At 44.4% G+C, this 23,404-nt stretch overlaps 1 protein-coding gene across 1 annotated transcript in view; it reads left to right on the top strand.

Annotated features, from left to right (window-relative positions):
* The first annotated feature begins 974 nt into the window (after positions 1 to 974).
* Positions 975 to 23,404, top strand: part of UGCG (UDP-glucose ceramide glucosyltransferase) — a 34,384-nt gene continuing 11,954 nt past the window's right edge. The window contains exons 1-2 of the mRNA XM_080372452.1: positions 975 to 1,367; positions 23,169 to 23,310. Coding sequence (XP_080228578.1) covers positions 1,270 to 1,367; positions 23,169 to 23,310 — 240 coding nt within the window. The 5' untranslated portion in view covers positions 975 to 1,269. The remainder of the gene's footprint in view (positions 1,368 to 23,168; positions 23,311 to 23,404) is intronic.

Here is a 23,404-nt window from a genome sequence, read left to right on the forward strand (position 1 = left end):
CTTCATCTGCAGTAATAATTGAGAGCTGTGGAAGAAATCTGTTATGAGATGTGCATGCATACACAGCAATGTTCAGCTTGTGCTACTGGTGAAGAGCCCTCAGGAAAAACTGTGCCTTCTCATGTACAGGTGACCACAATCTCTTTCTGTAAAGCTGTGCTTCTTCCAGACTAGAACTGACCTGCATCTGGCAAGCTCAGTATGTTGACACACAGGCTCAAGTAATTTTACCTTTCCACAGCACACCCCATATTAATGGGGTTAAATTTAAAATGGTTACTGCAATGCGTGTTTGCCCATTACACAATCAGCAGAAGAGAGAAACCAACGTTTCTGACCTCAGATCCGGAACACTAGCGTGAAGTGTAAGAGATGAACAGAATTGCTCGGAAGAACTCCCTCAAAAAACAGGGGCAACATCAGAGTAATAGGAATTGCTATAAATACTGTAACGAAATGCAGGCAAGACTAGAGATGGCTTAGACGATTAGTAACGAGCAACAGCCTCCTTCATTCCCTGGTCCCCAGCTAGCCCAGGCTGGTAGCCACCAGGTGCTCCACCACCGCGCAGGGCCGCCGGCAGCACCGCGTCCGCCGGGGGAGCCCGTCGGCTCGGGGGGGTACCGGCACCAGCAGGGGCCTCCAGGTGTGCACCGGAGCTGGAAACGGCAATCCTAGCCCGCAGCACTCAAGGTCACCGAGAATACGTTCTGATTCAAGAACAATAAATAAAATATAATAAAGGCTGCACAGCCCGATCAGCTCATCTGTGCTGGATCAGCTCGGCCACAACCGGCCGGCCGCCCCCCGCCCGCCTTCTGCGGATAAAGGGCTGCGGCCTCCCCAGGGGCGGCGGCAAGGCCCCGGCGGGGCAGGAGCGCTTCGAAAGGTCACGCAGCCGGCGGCGGAGCAAACCCCGGACCAGGCCCCGCCCTGCGCGCCGGGCGGCGGCGCCGCCGTAACGGACCGAGCCGCCCGCCCCGCCTCCCCGGTGTCAGCCGGCGCGCAGGGCGGGCGGTGCCTGCGCCTGACGGAGCGGCGGGGCGGGCCGGGACGGGCCCCAGGCTCGCCAGTGCGCGAGTGGCCGGCGGCGCGGAGGGCGCCGGGCCGGGGGAGCGGCGGCAGCAGCAGCAGCAGGAGGCACCTGGCGAGCCCGTCCGCGGCAGCTGTCGCCCCGCACGCAGGCAGGCAGGCCGCCCGCCCAGCCGCCTTCCCGCGCCCCGCTCCCGCGCCGCCGGCGGTTCCTGCTCGGGCCGCCGCGCCCCAGGGATGGCGGTGCTGGCCCTGGCCCTGGAGGGACTCGCCATCTTCGGGCTCGTCCTCTTCGTCGTGCTCTGGCTCATGCACTTCATGTCCATCATCTACACGTAAGCGCGGGCCGCGGCGAGGGCGGGGATGGCGCCGGCGTTGTTTCCTCGCCCCCCTCCACTTCGCCCCCCGCCGTTGCGCCGAGGGCGGCCCGGCTACTGAGGAGCGGCGCAGCGGGCCTCGTCCCCCGCCAGCGCACGGCCTGCCCCGCCGCCCGGTCCCCCGGATGCCGGGCACGGGGCGCCGCCCGCCGCCCTCCCGCTGGCGGGGCCCGGCGGGGCGCACCTGGGCCGGCGTGCGGGGGGCGCCCGCCCGGGGGTGGGCTCGGCGCGGCCGCCGTGGGCGCGGAGGTGCCCCCTGGGCGCGGGTGCCTGCGCCGTGACGGCTGCGGCAGCGCTGCGCGGGGCGCGGTGCCCGCCGGGGCGCCGGTGAAGCGGGGCTCTGGCGCCGGCGGGGACGGAATGTGCGTGCTAGCCGTGCAGCGAGCGAGCGGCACCGCCGCCCGGGTAGTGCGGTACCCGGTGCCGGCCTGGCAGAATTTTAGCTATAAGTACAGTTTTTATTGAGAAGTAATGGTAGCACCGGCAAAAAGAAGTGTATAGTGTGTGTCCAGAACCTTCTTGGATAACTCTGAAGAAAAATGCTTGAGGAGTTTGAGGGATGTTTGCATTTTGGTGGCTGAGGGAAAAAAAGCTGATCCCTGCTTGAGCTTGGCAGAGGAATTGACTGTGGTTATGTGGGGGAAAGGATGAAGAATACATCTCTCTTTCGTAGAGGACTGTGTTTTTACTCCCTTAAATAAAAGGCCGCTGTTGCATCACTGCAGGGATTAGAAAATACCTGAATTTGTTTGCTGTGCTTGTGCTTATCTGTTCCCCTTTCTTGCTGTTCCACATGCATGTGATAGGTATCTGTGATAAATCCCAGCCCTTGCTGAAGGCAAAGCCTCTTGAATTGGTGGATAAGAGATTTGCTACTGCTGCCCTTGGTCACAGTTGCCTTGTTCTTTTGTTGTTTTTTTTTTAAATGTGAGTTCACTTACAAGCTCTAACCATTTTTCTGTACTCTGGTTTGGTCTAGATCTTTTATTCACTACTTATAATTGTCTTCTGTCTTGAAAACTAGCTGTATGTGTTGTCTTGGGCACAAATGGCAGGATTTCGCTCCTAGGGAGCTGCAAGGGTGCCTGGTGGGGGAAGAGACCGTGGACTACTGTGGGCACAGCTGATTCTGAACAGCTTCGAAGCTGATGAAAACAGCCCATTGCATGTTAAAACCTCAGTTTAGCAGGTGTGTGTATGTGGTGCTGCTGTTCATAAAGCTTTAAGGGTGGCAGCTGTGAGGGGCAGGAGACATAAATGGAGCTGGGGGAAAGACTTGTGAGGGAATAAACAGGAGGAAGAAGGATGAGGTACACTTAGATGTGAGAGGAGAGAATAGAAGGGGACATACTGTCAACCAATCCATTGCCATAAGAGCTACACCCTTAAAGGGACTGCCTCCTGTGGAGGCTGTACACTGGAGCAGGGACGCTCCTGAATGGACTCTGGGCTGCAGGTAAGCCAAGCTAGAGCAAGTACACATACCCCTGAAGGAACTGTGACCTGTGGGCAACCTGTGCTGGATTGGAGATGCCCTGAGGGACTGCAGCCTGTGGGTGACCCACCCCTGAAGAGACTGCAGCCCATGGGAGAGCTATACTGGGGCAGAGACTCAGCCGAAGGGATTGCAACCTGCAGGTTAATCACTTCAGAGCAGGTACACCTGCTAGAGCAGAGTAACAGTTAAGCAGCAGCCAGCAGTGGAGGAAAATGAGTAAGAAGTAAGGTGTGGCAGAAGAATCATTACACACTGAACCTCACCTTCTGCGTCACCTCACCAAAGGGCTTGGGAGGAACTGAGTGTAAGGAGCAGTGGAAACATGCACAGTTCACATAGAAAGGTGGGGAGGAAAGGTTTCTGAAGACTTAAGACCTCCCACTTGGGGGAGGAGGACAAAACTCTGAAAGTTTGGTTGGTTGTTTTTTTTTTTCTCAATACCCAATTTGGTAATCAGTAGCCTTTTAATTAGCAATAATTTAAGTAGAATTTCCTCAGTTGACTGTTTTGCCTGTGACAGTAATTGGTGGGGAAGGCAGGCAGCAGCTGGACCTGATGTAGCCCAGGGCTGGAGTATTTGCAGTGGTGTGAAACTTGGAAGGAGTTGTGGTTTTTTGTTATTGGAATCTGTGTTAACAAGTGTACATACTGTGCATGGAGAGTTAATGCAAACAAATGTGGTAGCAGGTGGAAAACCTTGCCAGCTGTGAAGGGGATGGGTAAGAATTGTGGTGATCATGTCCCAGCCTCTAAGATTTCTGGAGAAAAGTGTTTCCAGTAGAGCGCTTGAGCTACTGTCTCAGCAGGTCCAGAGACAGGGGTATTTAGTGCTCTTTGTGAAAAGGAGGGTCTTGGTCAGAGATGCGCAGCTGGTAGCACTGAAGTGACCAAATTGCAAGCTATGTTGGGTTGGCAGGCTGTTGTAGAGGAGCTGCCCCAATTACAGTGATTTGGCAGATCTGTGGGAATAGGACTGCTGCTCCCCACAGTGTGACCACACAGCTGCCCTTGGTTTGTAGTGAAACTAAAGAAATGCTGGATACTTACAGCAGCAGTCCCAGGGAGATGTGCTTACAGTGGCAGTGGTGGTGCTGGGAACTGGAGCTGGTGGGATATAGCTAATGGCTGGAGAAAGTGCTGCTCTGATGACTTTGGAGCCTATGCCAGCTGCAAGTGCTGCCCAGTGCAAAGGAGGAGGGCTGTGGGGCTGTCTGGTGGAATGGTGTCTGTAGGAATGGCCCAGTCCTGCAAGTGAGATACCACTGTGAAGAGAATTAGCAGAAGGGGATAATTGACTGTATTTGCTTTGACTGCTGGAGTGCCTTTGCTGAGAAGGGAATCCAGACAGACGGTGATTTTTAATGCTGTGGCCTGAAAACTCTGGTGGCTGGACACTGTTACAAGTTCCCCCCATCTCACAGAGACTGCTTTGTCTGGGCCAGCAGACATAGCACGCAGCATCCTTTCCTAGACCACTGAGGCATGAAGGGATCCTCGATTACAGATGGACTCTCCTTTTAATGGATATCCGTGGGAGGATGTATTATGTGTACTTGTCATACACTGAAAACTGCTTACACTGTACCTGCTACAGGAAGTAAAGAAGGTAAAGAATGACAAAACTAATTAGTCTTCCTGTTTTCTCTTTATGGACAGTATTGGTTCAACATTTTTTAACAGTCACTGGGGTAGGGGCTGTTTGTCCTTGGTCAGCGCTGGTTAACTGTTGAGTTGGAAGGGTTTGATCTGTGGCACTGAAGTGCTAAGACAATGTTGAAACATGTCAGCAAAGCTGTTGTGGCCTAGGCAGACATGCCTCTGTGGTTCCCCATCGGTATTTTAGATGTTTGGTTTAGCGAAATGCTTATAACATGTCTGAATTAAGTAGATAAATGGGATTATTAAAGAAAGTAAGCTTTTTTGTCTTGAAGTGCTGTCAGCTGTTAAGGTCATGACAGCATTTCAGCTGTGTTGGTTTGTGCTGTAGTTGCTTTAAAAGATGTAGGTTTTGGATACCTGAGGTACTGTACAAGGCTTCACTTGAGGAAGGATGTCTGTTCTACCATACTGCATTTGTAAAGTCTGGTTCTTGCCACCTCTTTCCTGTACTGCCCTTCCCCACTTTGGATGGTCTTGATTTATAAATAAGTATAGTAGGGTGTGTTGATTTCATATTCCTTTAAAACAGACAGGTAGGCTGAGGCAATAAAATGCAGATAGTTGCACTGTTAAGTGAAAAGGCTGATCTTCATAAATTGTCTAATGTATGTGATTATGAAATGGGTCTTGGTTTGGTGCTCCTTCCTTAGTACTGAGTCAGTGAAGCAAGTGCAATAAACATGGACCAAATAGGTTTTTATAGCTAGTAATTAAAATGCAGTTTGCATATATTACTCTGCATAGTAAGGCTGTGATATTGGACATGTCTGAGTTACCAACAAGTTTATACCCAACTTGGGACCTTGACTAAGACCCTTCCTTGCATGCATATAGGCTATTCAGCTGGAGTTAAGCCATCAACTGATCCAGTAGGAAGAGTTCAGTCTTGAAGATTATCTGGTATACTGACTGAAACTATCTCAGGTGGTGTAGTTTTTTGGGCAACTGAAATGAACTTTCAGAACTAAACCTAACCTGAAATGGAAGACCATGTGTATGATGTGCTAATAAGGAAAAAAGATTTATAGCATTAGTTGAAGTGTTGTTCTGGAAGTTGAGGAGTAAATTTTTATATTTTAGCAGTCTATTAAATGTGCTAAAGTCTATTTAATGGTTCTTACTGACTTTCATTCTAAGGACATACGAAGAATGGAACAGAAGTCTTCTGAAATCGGGGGGGAAGGTTAAAAACCCCAACCAACTCCCCAAAAAACAACCAAAACAAAACTAAAGCTGTTTTATTGGGGTTTATGGCATTCTTAACGCATCTTGCAATTGTGCATCACTGGCTATCAAGATATGTAGCAGCTGATTTGCTGTTTTAACTGTATTTCATAATAAATGATTCTAGTTTAATGCTGACAGGAGCTTACTGAATGTGGTATGCCTCCTTCGGAAACAAAGCTGGCAAGTGAAGCCTGCAGAACCTAGAAAATGCCTTTAAGCATGATCAATCTGATCTCACTTCCCTACTGTGTCTTCAGACTTCAGTCTAGAAATGAATGAAAGGTATTATATTTTCTCTCTGAATAATTCTCTCACTGCTTGTTGTTATTTCAGCTTGAACACTTAAGTAGAGATGTGTATTGTAAAGTTATTCTGGGGCTGAGGAATGGCTTTAAGTTAAGGAAGTCAACTTCAATCTTTGGTGGTTGGCACTCAATGCTGCTTCTGCCACAGAGTTCCTAGAAAGTGTTTGGTAAATCTCTTAAGCTGTTTGTCTCTTGCTGTTTTGTTTGCCTGGTCCACAAAACCGAACTCATGGAGCTGTGTGTTCTGGTTTTGTCTCTCCATTGCTCTTGTAACAGTTGTCAGTAGCAATTCTAATTATAGCACTCAATATAAATCACTTCAGGGCACCAACAGTTGATACTGAGGTGGTTTGTTGTCTTGGTTCCCAGGTGTAAGTGGGAAGGGCAGTGCATGTCATTTAATTCATAAACATATTGCTGGTTTTAGGTTTTAAAAATAGTCTGTAAGTTATGGTAGTAAATGAAGAAATAATGAATTCTGCATTCACGTGGCATGGATATAACTGGGCCCATTGTGCTTTGTCTGCTGAGTGAAACCCAAGACCTTCTGCAACATATATGTAATAAAACACCTGAATGTAACTAAAAGTAATTAATAGCCTTAGTGTAATGCATATACACACAAGGAGGAAATTGTTTGCACAGATGTTTAAAACTCAAGTTTCCTGAAGTACTTCTGCAATGTTGAAGAGCTTTCTAAACATGGCTTCCAAACCTAAACAAAAAGACCCACGTAGCCAATGTTTGACCTGGTTTTTTTTTATGTGAAGTCATTTTGATCTTTTGGTTGATAGTCTGTTACTGTATAGTAATTGTGACCTTTCGTTCTTAAGAAAATAACAATTCGATTTCTCTTGGCCCTATTTGATTGTCTTGTCACCCCGTGTTTCTGTCCTTCCCTTGTTGCTCAGCCCATGATTTGCGTCCAGGCTTGCCTTTCTCTGTTCTCTGACCCCTCTGCTTGTCTTTTGTCATCGCCTTTTGACCTTTTTGCTTGTTGGTAGGGCTGTCTTTTTCCTTTGGGCTGTCTTGTATTTTACAGTGTAAGCATCTGGCAATAGATTGGCTAAAGTAGCTGTTAAAAGCAGCAGTAGTTACTCAGTTTGCCATCAATGGTTGCATTTTCTTTGGTTTGTGGAAGTGCTTCAGAGGCAGTCTTGTCACGGATAGGAGCCAGGATGGGATCTAGTATAGATCTATAGAATCTAGTATAGTTACCAAGCATAAGTGAACTAACATTTTGATAGGCTTTGGAGATAATGCAAATACTTCTTTCTGAGATAAGAGGTACCCTTCTCTTTTCTTGATAAACAAACAGAAAACTGTGAAGTGTGATTGTACTGGGGCTTCTCTAGGATGTGGCTGGAAGAAGTCTAGCTACATGCAGAATGCCACATATGTTCTTGGGTTTGTCTTCCTTCCTTCCTTAGTTGAATCTTAATTGAACTTGAACCACATATGCTTAAATTTTCCATGCAGATTGTCTACCTTAGGGTAAATATTTTTTTCAGTTTATGTAATTGATGACAAGATTGATGTAAAATGTTGGTAAATTTGACGATAGATTGTTGGCTGTGACCTTGTATATGTGTAACAGCGAATGGAGCAAGCCCATGATCTGTGTTAGTAATCTTTTTTGATGGAAATTCTTAGAGGGTTAGAAGCACGTGAAAAAGGACTTGGATGTTTGACCACAAACTGGGACACTAGAGAAGCATGAAAAGCTGGGAAGTTATGTGAGGCTTCTGTTTGATCTTGGGTAACTTTTTCATCTTCCTGCTGTTCCTCTCAGTAACCCTTCCCCCAACAATTGTGCACTGAGGACAGACACTATGCAGAAACCTTAAGATCCTTGCTGTTGAGTGTTAAATCCTTAGAACTTGATGGATTGCTTATACTGAGCAAGTGGATGACAGCATTGTAGCAGAGGCAAATCTGAAGGATAGCAATGCAAAGATACGAGGTCAAGTACAGTTACTGGGGAGGCACACAGGGAAATGACAGGGTATGGGAACACACAAGTGATTGAGACTAATAACCTAGAGGCAGAGGTGAGAGTCCTTTTCAACACTGTGAAGGAAATAGAAATGCTTCAGGCAGGAAATATCTGTTCAATGTTAAGTTCCAACTCCTGCTTAAAGTTGGACCAAATTTCGGTGCATAGATGGGGTAATTATAGCTTGTGATAGAAAGTGAAAACCACTGAAGCAATGCTAAGTTTGACATGCACAGAACAATAGGCAGTGTCAGTGCTGGTGCCAGTAGTGTTTGACATCTTCATTAATGAGCTGGTTAATGGGACATACCAGCAAGTTTGACATTACAGAACTGGGATGTATGGCTGATACAGCAGGTGGGTGTGCTGCCACTCAGAGGGTCCCAGACAAGCTGGAGAAGTGGTCTGACAGGAACCTCATGAAACTCAGCCAAGGAAAATGCCAAGTCCTGTACCTTGCAGGAGTAACTCCATGCGTCAGCACAGGCTGGGGTCTGGCTGGCTAGAAAGCAGCTTGGCAGAGGACCTGCGAGTGCTGGTGGATGCCAGTTTGACTATGAACAGCAGTGTGCCTGTTGTGGCAAAGAAAGCCAACAGTATCCTGTGCTGTGTTGCTGGCAGGTTGAGAGAAGTGAGCATTCCCCTCTACACGGCACCAGTAATGCTGTGTCTGGAGGGCAGCGCGCAGTCTGGGCTCCCCAGTATGATACACATAGATATACTGGAGCCAGTCAGGCTTAGGGCTACAGAGGTGATAACGGGACTGCAACATTTGGCATACAAGAAGGGGCTGAGAGCTGGGACTATTCAGCCTGGAGAAGGCTCAGGGGGATCCAATCAATGTGTGTAAATACCCTTCTGGGATGGTGGTGGAGCATGAGGATGACTGAGCAAGACTCTTGTCAGTGGTGCCCAGTGGCAAGATGAGAGAAAGCAAGCACAAGTTAAAATGAAAGACTAATTTTAAACAAAAAAAGACTTTCATGGTACAACACTGGAACAGGCTTTCCAGAGGTTGTGGAGGATCCAGCCTTGGAGACAGGAAAGGCTGACTGGATGCTCCTGAGAAACCTCCTCTAGTTAACCCTACCTTGAGCCAGAGGGCTGGAGTAGCTGGTCTCCAGAGGTGCCTTCCAACCTTTGTTTTGTGATTATTTTTTTTTATTTTCCTAAAAGATGACACCCAGGCTCCTGTCTGGACTATTACAGAATGATAGACTGAGAAGGAGGTTATGTGGAAGATATAAATTGTGTATGTTGCTTGTTTTAAACAAGTTGAAATGTACCTGATACTGTTTAGTCACAAGACTTAAATTTAGGTAATCCTTAGGGGAAGAGAGATCAGGAGAAAGCCAGAGTTAATTTTTGAGTTGTTTATACTAAGATTGTGGTTGAATTGAGTTTTTGTATTACGAGATATATAATTAGGGGAAGCAAAACAGTGCAGAACCAGAAAACGTGGGAGAAACCCCATAATATTGGAGGCAGTGAGGAAAGGCCAATTTTTTAATAGTGTGAGCCAGAAGGGTAAGGCCTGGACTATAAACTTTGGGGTGACAGTATGGTAGCAGGAGCTCTGGACATGAATGATTTAACAGAATGCAAGGAACCAAAACCTAGATTAAAGACTCTAGTGTAAATTTAAAGGAGAGAGATTGTAGTGGACTGGATAATACGCTCCTGTTGAGAGTAGAGAAGATGCTGAAGTAGATGTGACAGGTAGGCTTTAAAAACAAACCATGTCTGAGTGGTTTGCATGGAAGGGGAAGATAAGATCATGGAAATGAAATTAATTGGGTTAGGTGAGTATGTGATGCTCTTGGAGGACAAAAAAGTATCCAGCCTTGTAAGTCAGCTGGAGTGGAAGAAGCTGAACTGTAAGATGACATAGAATCTAGTCTTCGTCAGGATATAAAGGTTTTAAAGAAGCCAAGGCTTTACGTGAGCCGTGTTTCCATAAAGGCATAACTTTTTATTAAAGTGGGCAAGTAGGGGGGTAGATAAGTGACTTAATTTGTGTAATTTCTGTCAAAACTGCTCTGTGGAATGTTAAGTATGTAACTAGTTTTATTGGTTTACTAGAGTACCCTTCAGTATTTGTGTCCATCACTCCCTGGGACTTGTATAATGCCAAAAAGTGGTGTCAGAGTACACTGGGATTTTTATACTTTAATTGAAATTATGTTCTGTGGTTTTGACGCAATATTTGGTTTACATTGTACTGAACACTGTGGTTTAAAATAAATGATTATTTTGTGAGAAACATTTTGCTATAGATCAAAAAAGTTTTTCTTTTTGCTAATTTCAAAGTGAATAGTTTTGCATTTTCTTAAATGCGTTTCTTCTATTGATAGCTGGATGAGGATGTAGGCTAGACTATACCTTCTCATAGTTGGCCTGGGTGAATTCATACCTTGAGTCAAATTATTGAAGTTGTAGCATGCATGAAGTCTTAATGCTGTCCTCTGGACAAGTAAGGTAAAAACATGTTTACAAGTGTAGACAAAGCTAGAAGGCCAAAGTGAAACATTATAGTAAATTTAACGTTAGTACTGTCTTGGTAGTGCTTTGTAACTTTTTTGCTGTGGAATTTTTGAACACTTAATTGGTGTTTTAGTGGATCAATCTTTTTTTCATTAGACCAGTGGGACAACTAATAATGTAGCTTTTGCTGGCAGTTGGTTTGTTTTAGTCCACTTAAATCGTTGTTCCCCCCTCTTCAGAAACACCTCTCTGTAAAGCAAGGACTGTTTGGGGGTTGTTTTTTTTTTCCCCACCCTTGGTAGGGTTCATCTCTGCTTTATCAGCAGTACAGTCCATGTAGAGGAATCTGTAAAAATGAATGTTCACCCTTGTTTACATTGGTTGCAAGTGTCCTGTTTTTATTTAGTGTTTGTCTTCAGGTCTTGGTTCAATATGCCTGCATATTAATGACTTTCCAGGCGACTGCTACTTTGATAATGGTACTTTAATAATACTTTGATAATAAAAAGTGAGCTACACTTCATAATGAAGCAGAAACATATTTCTTTATTTATATACATACCTTTTTAGACATAGAATAATCAAGCTGCTAAAAATTGGATTTCTGACAACGTAATGAGCTGTAATTGAGATATCCTAAGCACTTTCTACTGAAACACTTTTTTAGCTGAAATCAACATGCATTTTTCTTGCAAGCCTTGTTAAATTAAGAGTCTGGGTTAAAAAGAGGTAGAAAACTGAGACTCTTCTCATCATGAGAACATAATTTTGAACTGTTGAATGTTAGTAATAGGAGTAGCAACTGGAAAGTGAGAAAATCTACTGGCCTTCATCCTTACAGATCCCTGTGATGGGTGATGGAGAGAGGGGGGAGTAGACATGATTTTCAGGCTGCAGGAGTCTGGGGGTTTTTTACTGCTTTTTCCCTGCCTGCCATACTGACTGTGCAGTATAAGGTGGTACAGTGGGCGGTTGAAATACCATTGTTAATGGTCATACCTGTGAACCTTTTAGAATACTACTGAGATGTTTCAAAATTAAGATGCTTCTCCCTTTTAAGCATTTTTGAGAGATGATACTTATGTTTCATAACAGCATTTCTGAGCAGATTGTTTTATGTAGGTTGTGTAGTGGTAAGGGAAGAAAACGATGTTTTTGAGGGTCTGTGAACCAAAGTGTTATGTGGTTTTGGTTTTTCGGTCGTTTAGGTTTGGTTTTTTTTTTTAGAGGGAGAAGACAGGTGAAATTTACCAAGTTTTTCTGATTTGTATCTGTTGGAAACATTAAAAAAAAAAAGCCCTTCAAATATGGTGTTGAGTATAGAAGTATTACTTACAAATGTTCAAAAGAAAATGTTAATAATTGCGTTCTTCAGTTTCTGATGCTCCTTGTAGGAGGCTTGTTCAAGCTTTTCAAGGCATTTGCAGCATGAGGGCAGTGACACTATATTACTGACAATAGTGTAGTCCAGACAAGGTTTACATCTTTTTTTTTGTATTACCCCAACTGGGATTAATAGGGCCTGGGACCGTGTTCAAATTTGTGTGAATTGGTGTTTAAGTAAGGTTTCTTCTTCAGTGGTATGCTCTTTTGTACTCTGGAAACATTGCAGCTCAGTTAATTAAATAAAAAATGGCCTGTCATCCACTGAAAAATAGGGAAAAATATTGGCATAGTATCTGCTTTATGATTTATTAATGTAGTTCCTGTTTAGTCACTAACATAATTCTGTTACTGGCTGTTAATTGGATTGGAAGCTTTTAGGGAGAAGAAATTGGACAATGTTGATGGGTGGCATCTTTGGCACAAAGGGAGCAGTGAGGAGCAACCTGGGGTCTGTAGGAAGTACATTACCTAGTGTTTAGCAAATTACTTAATTTACACTTGTGCCTTATGAAATGAATAGGGCTGAGCTATTTTAATCCTGTAGACTTGCAAAATAAGTCACAAACTGAATAGTCTCACAGTGCAAATGTTCCGAAGCTCTGAGCTTTAAAAGATCCCATACTTAACACTGAGGGGTTGATCCTGTACTAAAAGCTGTCTGACATGGTTGGTTTATCTGGCCCAGGGGTACTGCCATCCACTGGAGATACTTTCAGAAATTAAATACAAATCGTGCTGGATGCAGTTCTCTGAAGTTGCATAACATTTGTTGCAAGGAGTCTGTATCAAAAAGCACTTCTATTTCTAAGCCTTAGTGGCTCTTGATTTGATGCTCAAAGGGATAATCCGAATCCCCTCCTACCCTTACAACTTTCTAAGCATTTCTGCCATTCTAGTCTGCCTTCAGTGAGCATGTGGCTACATGGTGACTCAGATCAGCAAGCTATTTTTTTCTGTGGGATAGCTCTCTGATCAGCAGACTGATCCAATTCATCTTGTGGTGCTGACTGCTTTATAGCCACCGGTAGGCTGAGGGAAAGCAGAAAGAGGGAATGAATCGCTATTTTGATGGCAGCTTGCAGATAGACTACAAGGAAGAACTGTGTGTTCATTTAAATGCTTAATATGATGCAGTAATGGCTGTGTTGTAGGCATCTTGCTGTGTTTTTAAGCATACTTCATTTCAGCTTGCTGAATTGTAAACTGTCTAGCATTTGGACAGTAAAAGGGTTCCCATTACTTCAGGTTTAACTACTATCTATTTTATGGGAGTCTGTTTGTTTCTTTTTATTGTGCAGGTGTGGGGGCAGAGAGGGGAGCAGGAGAGGAATTCCTAGATTTAAAAGAAAGGAATGTTTGCTGGTTTTAAGTTGAGGTCTGCAGTGTTTGCTTTTTCTTCTTCCTGAAAGATAATTCTTTTCTACTTAAAACCCCAAACCATATTTGAAAGAAGTTTAAACTCCCCCCACACTGCTCTCCCTTATAAAAAGGCTGGGTTGAACATGACTTTTATGATAACACTTGGAAGATACTTCTTAAAGAATTTCCATGGTGTATGAAGATTTTAAATTCAGAATGTCAAATACCACTAGATAAGATTTCTACTGTTCTGCATTGTATATTTGTCTTTATTCGTAGCCACTGATTGAACTACTTCCCAAAACTGGAATAGCAAATTGATGTTTGATTTTTGAGAACATTCACCTTCTGAAAAATAATAATGATCACAATCTAGGTTCTTTCTCACTCAGTTCCATCTTGGGACCTTTGGTTTGACTTGTGGTGAAAAAGTGTTGACTCTTGCTATTTGGGAGCTCGTTCTAGTTTTTTTTTAAATCATTCCCCTTCATCTCCACTACCTATTGTGACTTCAGTGCATTACATTCTGAGGTCCTTTTTGTCTGTAGGTTGAGTGTAGTACAGGAGAAAATGTGTTGAAAGTGAATGAAATGTTTGGTCTGCCTTCTGCTCTCAGCAGGCATGTGATGAAACATTAACCAATTGCAGCATGCTTTTCAACATAAAAGTCTAGTATGCAAACAGTAGGATTACAGTTGTTTCATTTTTTTTGCAGGCATGCACAAACCTATGACTGTTTCTCTGCTGGCAGACAGCCACAAAAGTCTGTACTACAAAGTGGGCACTTGAATCTTACCCAGCATTTTCTTCTTTCAGATTTGTCTACTTCCCTCTGTCTCTGAGCATTTTGTCAAGGCCAAGTGACATGTTAATTGTTTTTTAATTACAATTGCTAAGCCCTTTCCAATTGTCCCCAGTTGTGTTTCTGCTCCTCCTTGTTGGATCTGACACTTGTGTAACTGTTAGGTTGGCAGGTGGGTGGATTGATGTGCTGTGTGTTCATATGGCTGTTGCATGAGATGTAAGCAAGTGGCAAGAGTGGAGGATTGGGAAGACTGCCTACCTGAGAACGCTGGTTGTTTGGTGGGATGCACTGACCTGGGCCATCAGCCAAGCAAAAGTGTCCTGAAATGGTACCAACACGTTTCTGCAGGGTGATCTCTTCCTTTGAGCCAGTGGCATGCCTTAGGTATTACTTCGAGTCACTTGTAGAAAACACTGCCAGTCTTCACTAGTAATTACTTCTAGTTAGCTGTTTCTAGCAGGCAAATAATGGCAGCGAGCAAGATATAAAGGACATAATGCTGTGAAGAAAAACTGATGAAAAGTTGGTTGGGGAAGAGTTTTCAGGGGCCTGACCCTAGTACTCATGTACATTTCTAGAGTCTTATGGCCCTGATGCTTCCTTTGTGCTGACACTGGTCCTCCTCTGACTCCCTGATGAGTACACTTATGCTGCTTGTCTGTGGGCCACTCAGCTCTTCTGAAAGCCCACTGAAGCCTGAGGAGTAAGGAGACCCTATTTTTAATCTTCTCTGGTGATCTTGGCAGCATATTTGCAGCCACCTTCTTGAATATGCTCTAGAGCTTCGTGCAGCCTTCCCTAAGGTGTTGTAACTCTTAATTTGGCAGAAGACAACCTAAAGTAGGAGGAAAAAGCCAGATTTAACTTTCTGTTGAGTAGGCTGAAGCAGGATTGTATGAGCACAGATGCTGGCACTGTGTCTTGTTTGGGTGGTGGTGATGGCAGCACAGAAGAGAAGGAACATGGAGGGAATCTTTGCTGCTAGTGAAGCTGCATAATTGTCTTGCTGCATCTTTTCAAACTATATACTTGCTAAGTTAAACTGATAAAATTCTGATATTACACGTGTTATGTGGTGGTTTAAGTATCTCAGCTAGGTCACTGTGGGATCAGACAAATGTCAGCACCACAGAGAAGCGCAGCACATGCCAGAAAGAGGGGAAGGGCAGAAAGGGAGTGCCTCTGAGCAGTAGTCTGTAGTTAAAACTAGTTCAGCTATGTTATAAAACTACTCTAGGGAGGGAAAAGTTGACAACAAGACCAAGGTACTTAGCTCTTGCTTGAGGAATAATTCTGTCCATTTGCTAGGAGGCCTGTGGCTACAGGTGCTGGATCTTGTTTGATCTGTTTTGCAGTTTTCAAATCTACCTGAAGTCTAGGAGGTACCTAAAAAGGAGTGATAGTGTAATAGGCCTCTTAATGTGCAGTAGTATCACTGTGTGCTTAAATCTGGGTAGAGCAGTGTGAGAAGTAATTCATAATACAGTGTTACTTAGGCTTAGTTGTGTCATTGCTGAGAGTACTTTTGTGGCTCTGTCTGCTTCCATGCCCAAGTGTGTTGTTCTGCTTCCTGGTGGGGTGGACCAGAGCTATGACAAGCTGCTTGTGCAGGCCCCTTCCCTCCCACCTTTACAGACAGGCAAAAACTTGCACTGTAGCTCCCAAGTCAAATGCTGTCTTGAATTCATGACAAATACATAAAAAAAAATCTTAGTCTATCTATCAATATATAATCATAGAATCATTCCTCTAAGATAAAGTCCAACTGTTAACATAGCACTGGCCAAATCCAGCACTAAACCATTTTCCTAAGCACTGCATCTACGTGTCTTACCTCCAGGTATGGTGAGTTGACCACCCTTTCTGTGAAGAAATTTTTCCTAATATCCAATCTCAGCTTCCACTGGCACAACTTGAGGCCACTTCCTCTCAATCCTATCTGTTCTTACCTGGGAGAAGAGACCAACACCCACCTGCCTACGATCCCCTTTCAGGTAATTGTAGAAAGCAGTAAGGCCCCCATTGAGCCTCTTCTCCAGACTAAACAATTCCAGTTCTCTTCTAAGACTTCTGCTCCAGAGTCTTCACCAGCTCCGTCGCCCTTCTCTGGGCATGCTCTGGCACCTCAACGTCTGTCTTGAACGCAGGGTTCGAGGGGCGGCCTCAGCAGTGCCCAGTGCAGGGACGGTCACTGCCCTGGTCCCGCTGGCCACCCTGCTGGGGACACCAGCCAGGGTGCTGCTGGCCGCCTGGGCCCCCTGGGCACACTGCTGGCTCCTGCCCAGCCGGCCGTCACCCAGCACCCCCAGGCCCTTTCCCACCAGGCCCTTTCCAGCCGCTCTGCCCCAGCCTGTAGCGCTGCGTGGGGCTGGTGTGACCCAAGGGCAGGACCCGGCACTGAGCCCTGCTGACCCTCACACCACTGGCCTGGGCCCATCGCTCCAGCCTGCCCAGGTCCCTCTGCAGAGCCTCCTGCCCTCAGGCAGGTCAGCACTCCCCCCAGCTTGGTGTCATCTGCAAACTGACTGAGGGTGCACTCGATCCCCTCATCCAGGTCATCAATAAAGATATTAAACAGCACTGGCCCCATTACCGAGCCCTGGGGAACACCACCTGTGACCAGCTGCCAGCTGGATTGTAGCTCCATTCACCGCTGCCCTTTGGCTCTTTGGGTTCGGCTGTCCAGCCAGCTTTTAATTCAGCAAAGAGTACACATGCCCAAGCCCTGAGCAGCCAGTGTCTCCAGGAGAATGGTGTGGGTGACTGTGTCAAAGGCTTGACTGAACTCTAGGCAGACACCATCCACAGCCTTTCCCTCATCCACTAGCTGGGTCGTCTTGTCATAGAAGGAGATCAGGCTCGTCGGGCAGCACCTGCCTTTCATAACCCCATGCTCAGTAGGCCTGATCCCCCTGTTGTCCTGCATGTGTTGTGTGATGGCACTCAGGATGATCTGCTCCATAACCTTCCCCAGCAGCGAGGCCAGGCTGGCAGGGCTGCGGCTCCCTGGATCCTCCTTCCTGGCCTTCTTGCAGATGGGCACCATGCTGGCTGACCTCCTCGGTTAGACGGGACTGTTGATAAATGATGGAAAGTGGTTTGGTGAGCAGTTCCACCAGCTCCCTCAGTACCCTTGAGTAGATTCCATCCAGCCCCATACACTTACGTGTGTCCAAATGGTGTAGCAGGTCGCCTGTCATTTCCCTTTGGATTATGGGGGCTTCATTCTGCTCCATGTCGCTGTCTTCCAGCTCAGGGGGCTGGCACCTGGAGAACAACTGACCTGTACTACTAAAGCCTGAGGCAGAGGTGGCGTTAATTACCTCAGCCTTTTCCTCAGCCTTTGTCATTACGTTTCTGCCTGCATCCAGTAAATTATTCTCAGCCCTCCTTTTGTTGCTAATGTATTTATAGAAACTTTTTTTTAATTGTCTTTTACAGCAGCAGCCAGGTTAAGTTCTGGCTGGGCTTTGCCCCCTCTAATTTTCTCCCTGCATAACCCCATGACACTCTTGTAGTCCTCCAGAGTTGCCTGCCCCTTCTGCCAAAGGTCATAAACACTCTTTACCCCCCGCCCTGCCCCCCCTCTGAGTTCAGCCAGAGCTCTCTGTTCAGCCAGGTTGGTCATCTCCGCTGCCAGCTTGTCTTTCAGCGCATGGGGCTGGCTTGCCTCTGTGCCTTCCACCACTTTCTTCTTGAAGAATGTCCAGCCCTTCTGGACTCCTTTGTCCTCCAGGGCTGCCTCCCAAGGGACTCTGATAACCAGGCCAAAGCCTGCCCTCCAGAAGTCCAAGGTGGCTGATATGCTGACCCCTCCTTACTTCTCTGAGAATCAAACACTGTAATTTTGTGACTGCTATGCCCAAGATGGCCTCCAATGGTCATATCACCCACATGTCCTTCTCTGTTTGCAAACAACGGGTCCAGTGTGGCACCTTCCCTAGCTGGCTGATTCACCAGCTATGTCAGGAAGTTACCTTCCACACACTCCAGGTACCTCTTAGACGTTCTTCTCTTCTGTATTGTATTTCCAGCAGACATCTGGTAAGTTGGTCCAGCATGAGCGCAAGGACTAGTGATCATGAGACTTCCCCCAGCTGCTTATAGGCTGTTTCATCTCTCTCTTCATCCTGGTCTGGTGGTCTGTAACAGACTCCCGCTATGATATCTGCCCTGTTGGCTTCCCCCCCAATTCTTACCCATAAACATGTGACCCTTTTGTCACCATTATCAAGCTCTAGATAGTCAAGACACACCCTACCATTCAGGGCTATCCCACCACCTCCCCTTCCTCACCTCTCCCTTCTGAGGAGTTTATAGCCATCCATTGCAGCTCTGCAGTTGTGCAAGTCAGCCCACAATATTTCCATGATGGCAAGTATATCGTAGTTTTCTAGCTGCACAGTGGCTTCCAAGTCCTCATGTTTGTTGCTCACGCTATATGTGTTGCTGCAGATGCACTTCAGTTAGGCTATTGATCCCACCACCTTTTTTGGGGACAAGACCTAACTCCTATGTGACTGTTCTCAGGTGCTTCTGTAGCTTTAATACGTCAGTAACCCTTGTGTCTTTGCTGCTGTGTGGATTTCCATCCCCTGCCTCTACTGAGAATGGCAGACGGAAGGACCTTGCTAGCACACTGTCCCTCAAACACTGGCATGCTGCCTCTAGGGTTATCTCTGGTGAGCCTGGTTTTGTCCCTTCAAGTCTAGTTTAAAGCTCTTTCAATAAGCCTAACTCCTGTGCAAAGATCCGTTTCCCGTTTGAGACAGGTGTACCCCATCTACTGCCAGCAGGCCTGTTGTCATGTAGGCTAACCCATGATCAAAAAACCCAAAACTGTGCTGGTGACAGCAGGCTTGGAGCCAGGTGTTGGTCTGCTGGCTCTTCTTGTTTTTTCCCCTCCTCATTCCCCGCAGCTAGAAGGATAGAGGCAAACACTACTTGTGCTCCTGATCCCTTAACCAGTTGTCCCAATGCCATTACTATACATATATTATTTTCATGTATAAAAAGTGAAATCTCTCTCTATAAAGTGTTTGTCGTTACTTGATTGTGTATATGTATATGACTGTATAAGAAGTTATTGCTGTGAGATACTGAAACTTACTTAGTAGTTACCTATGCCTTATGTGGAATTGTCTTTATACAGTTACATTAATGTGGCAGGATTTTAAGTGGGCTGCTACTAATCTTGATGAAGCAAGGGTGCTGCACGTTAACACTTTCATGAATTCGGGGCTTGTCTAATATTGTTTGCACTCTTCCAATCTTCTTTTCAGTTCTATTCAGTGCACTGACCAGTGTGGTGGACCTGTAGCAAATGTAATTTTTTCCTCTGGGGGTAAAGTTACCTACTTCTGGAAATGTTTTAACACAAGATACATATAAAAATAAGGAAGATATGGGGACCTCATCCTTATGTTTGTTGCCAAAAGAAGCAGGATAACCTTGTATTATTTCTCCTGCTCGAGCAGAGATCTGTGTTACTCCATAGCAGACAAACATAGTCCACAAACACCTGTGTGAGATGGTTCAGCTCAGTAACATGAAAACTAACTGGGAAGGGGGGGGAAAGTGTGTGAATTCATAAGTAGAAGTGAGAAAACAGCCCCTTTCAGAAGTAATGATCTGCTAGCTTATCTTGATGGCCTATGGAACCATAGCCTTCAAAGGAGTTCTTCAGTGCTTCCTGCATCTTGTTAGTGCTCTCTTATTTAAGTATCTGTTCCAAGTTTCTGACCAAGGATTACTTACTGACCCCTAATAGGCCAGTTCTTTAAGTGAAGTAGTTGCTGAGAGGAGGTTGAAATGAGTGAATAAAGGGTGTTTGGGTTTTTTCCAGCTGCTTTAAAGAGGAGTATGTAACTATGCCTCAGCTGAGAGACACAGCAGTCTGCCTACTGTAGCAAAGCTTTTTGCTTTTGCTAGGGTACTGTCCTGCCTTTAGTGAGGTCGGGCCTTGTTTGATGGTGATTAGCAAGGATTCATCCTGTAGTATGCAGGCCAGTGATAACTCAGTAGCCTGGATTTTGTGTTTCTAAATACCCTTTTTCCTCAACTGAGAGAAGAAATCTATTGCTTCTGTGGGTTAATTATTATTGTGTTAAGGAACTAAGCTTGAGGAAATTTTGCAGATGCCTCTTACATGATATAGGGTAGTTGAACTATAGCTCCTGACACCATTATGCATCCTGCTGCCTTTTTTTTTTTTTTCTTCCATCACTTATTTACCCCAGCACCAGACTGCTTAAAAAGGAATTTCACAGCTTCACTGCCTAGGGATTGCAGGCTGATTCATTTAATATATGTAGGTGCAAAAATGCTTAAAGATAATCAGGCTACTGATCTTTCATAGAGGGGATCTGAAAGTGCCTTTAAATAGTGCTCTACCAGATCTGTTTCTGAGATCACAGTTCTTATGCATTCCTTGGTGTAGTGTTTTTTTGTGCAGCTTATTGCATTGGGCATTAACAAACTACATCTGTATAGTTAGTGGTTTTGACTGCTTTAGGCTAATTCCACTGCAAAATAATATATTCTACATGTGATACAAACTTTCTGATAGGATGATGTTCCTTTATCACTTTGAACTGTCATACGTGCTGTGTGGTAATAAAGACCTGTCTTGAGAGAACTGAACCACTATACAAACAAGCTAGTGCTCAAAAATACCAATTTACTGCTTTGTCTTACTTCTACTTTGGAGACTTTGCATGTTCTGTAACACACAACTTCATCTAGAAGGTACCTGCATCAACAATGTTAATATTGTTTAAATTTAGTCTATTATTTTGAGTTTCATGTTAAATGTTAGTCTTACTTTGATTATTGAAACTTGGGTTTTTGTAATGGTTGGTTTGTGTCTCTGGTGATAGTAGGTTTTCAATTGTAACTTTTAATTTCTTCAGAACATGCCACTTCATAAATAGTCCTTCTCAGTGTAAAATGGTCTGGCTGACTGTTAATTTGCCTCTTGCTCCACAGAGTCTAACAGAGCATTGTAATTACTGGTGTGGAAATTGCTTTACCCTAGTGTCACGATACCACAGTGCTTTCAGGATGGCAGGCTGCCACTTTTGTGCAGTGCTATGAATAGAACAGAAACTGGAGTCTTATTTTTAAGATGGCATTTTAAGAGAGTTTTACCATACTGAGACATACTCTGTCAAAAGTCTCAGTGTATGCTGTTTCATAGCTGAGTAGATTGTGGTAATTCTGTCTGCCTGATTTGCATACTTTGCAAGGTTTCTGTCTCTTAACCATGTGTAGGCATTTCATTACGTAATTTAATCACCAGCATAATCCCATGTGTCAGCATGGTTTGTGATATGATGCCTTGCAAAATTCTGCAGTTTTGTCACTTGGTATTTATTCATTATCACAGTCCTGCTTCAAGTCTGTATTGATCCTTTCCTCCTTACCTTTTCCATTTACTCTGCCGCTTTCTCCTTTTATCTCCTGTTTGTCAAGGCTTTTGCCCCTGTACAAAGCTATGTGCTTTACTACAGTCAGTTTTACATACTACCCTGCCACGTCTTCCCCCACATTACCTGCCTCTTGTGCCTCCTGGTCAAAGTTGCATTCTTGAGACTCTCCCTTCTTATTGGTACTAAAGCCCTTGTTTGCTGTTATGTTTATGAAAATTGGTGAAGTCTTTCTCTGTCTGGGGTACCTGTCTGAACTATTGCTTTGCTTATTTTGGTCTGACTGTCACTTGGCAAGACTTTCAGTTGACCTTTGTGGTACCCAGGCTTGGACTGGTTAACAACATACAAGGACATAATCTGGTTTGTCCTCCTGTCTTTAGTGAGGCCATTGTTTATTCTCTGTAATGGCATTATGCCCCTGCTGTCCAGCTGCAAACCTGCCTGAAAGGAGCATGGCGGGGGGGCTGATGAGGTAACAAATATGATGTCACTGTTCCATTTCAGGAAAAAAACACTCATAGAGAACTACTGGAATCTCTTCTCTTAGTGAAGCTCCTTGGCAGTTCAGTATTTTAATTGGTCAGGCATGTCCTTCAGGAGTGTGCTTCCTTGAACGTGACGACTTCTTTTACTGTTTAACCAGGATGAAGCACTCCATGAAGCAATCCTATTCCCATTTTTGTTTTTTTGAGGCAGCGTCTTGTATATTTTTAAGTGTGAAACTTTTTAAAAACTGATACCATTAGGTACATGCTGCAATAAAATATACTTTCAGTTTGACTGATGCTATGCATATTAGAAAACTACAGTATACAGATATATGCTAATTGGCAAACTCCAGTTAAATTATATATATATGATTCAAATTTGTTTGTATACTGGCCCATCAAGCTTTCAGAACTTAATTTTGCATTAATTCACACAAGGGTGTAGGATTAAACATTCATGTTAGTGAGTTGTGACATAATCATCAATTTACTTCTGTATATACATTGCTGAAATACTAGTGATTGTTTGGAATTATGTTCGGAGTTTATCTGTGTTTTTGACCCAGGCTGATGTCCAGTTTCTAGGATTTCTGTACTACAGCTGATTGATCTTTTATCCTTTTCCTGGAAATGTTTTGTTAACAATTAATTGGTAGGATCAACTGTTTCCCATGTGCTTTCAACTTGCTCTAATTTTTGCATAACATAATGGAGGAAAAAGCATCTTCTCCTTTTGTTTTTTTGCCTTGTTTACAGTAAATTTGTTTTTCTGATTATCCTGTTATAATACTATATCTTTTAATGCTGTGGAGGAAGGTAAAAAATCTTGTCTCCTGTACAGTTTGGAAAAAGTGATACTCTTACTATTCAAAACGCATACTACAAAATGCAGTATTTGAGAAATTAGAAAGGTTGAACTTAACCTACCTACAATGATTAAGTGTTTTTAGGTATTCTCTGACACATCGTCTGATACAAAAATAGCTGTTGTTTTCTACAACCAAAACTAATTTTTTTTGTAGCAGTTTTAACTCCCTAGCTTTCTTAGTTCTGACTGTATTTTGAATTGAATTCTCTAGCATATTTTCTTTATGTGGTGGTGTATGTTACTTCTCCTTACAGACGCCTCCACCTCAATAAGAAAGCCACAGACAAACAGCCATATAGCAAGCTGCCGGGTGTTTCACTCCTAAAGCCATTAAAAGGTGTGGATCCTAACCTGATCAACAACTTAGAAACCTTCTTTGAACTGGATTATCCAAAAGTATGTATGCTACTTAGTGTCTTTTTTCCTCCCATGCCTCCAAAAGTCTTATTAGGAGCTTGGGCTAGAACTATGCAACTTGGTTATGACTTAG

Source organism: Falco punctatus, assembly GCF_963210335.1.
Source record: "Falco punctatus genome assembly, chromosome: Z".
Classification (NCBI taxonomy): domain Eukaryota; kingdom Metazoa; phylum Chordata; class Aves; order Falconiformes; family Falconidae; genus Falco; species Falco punctatus.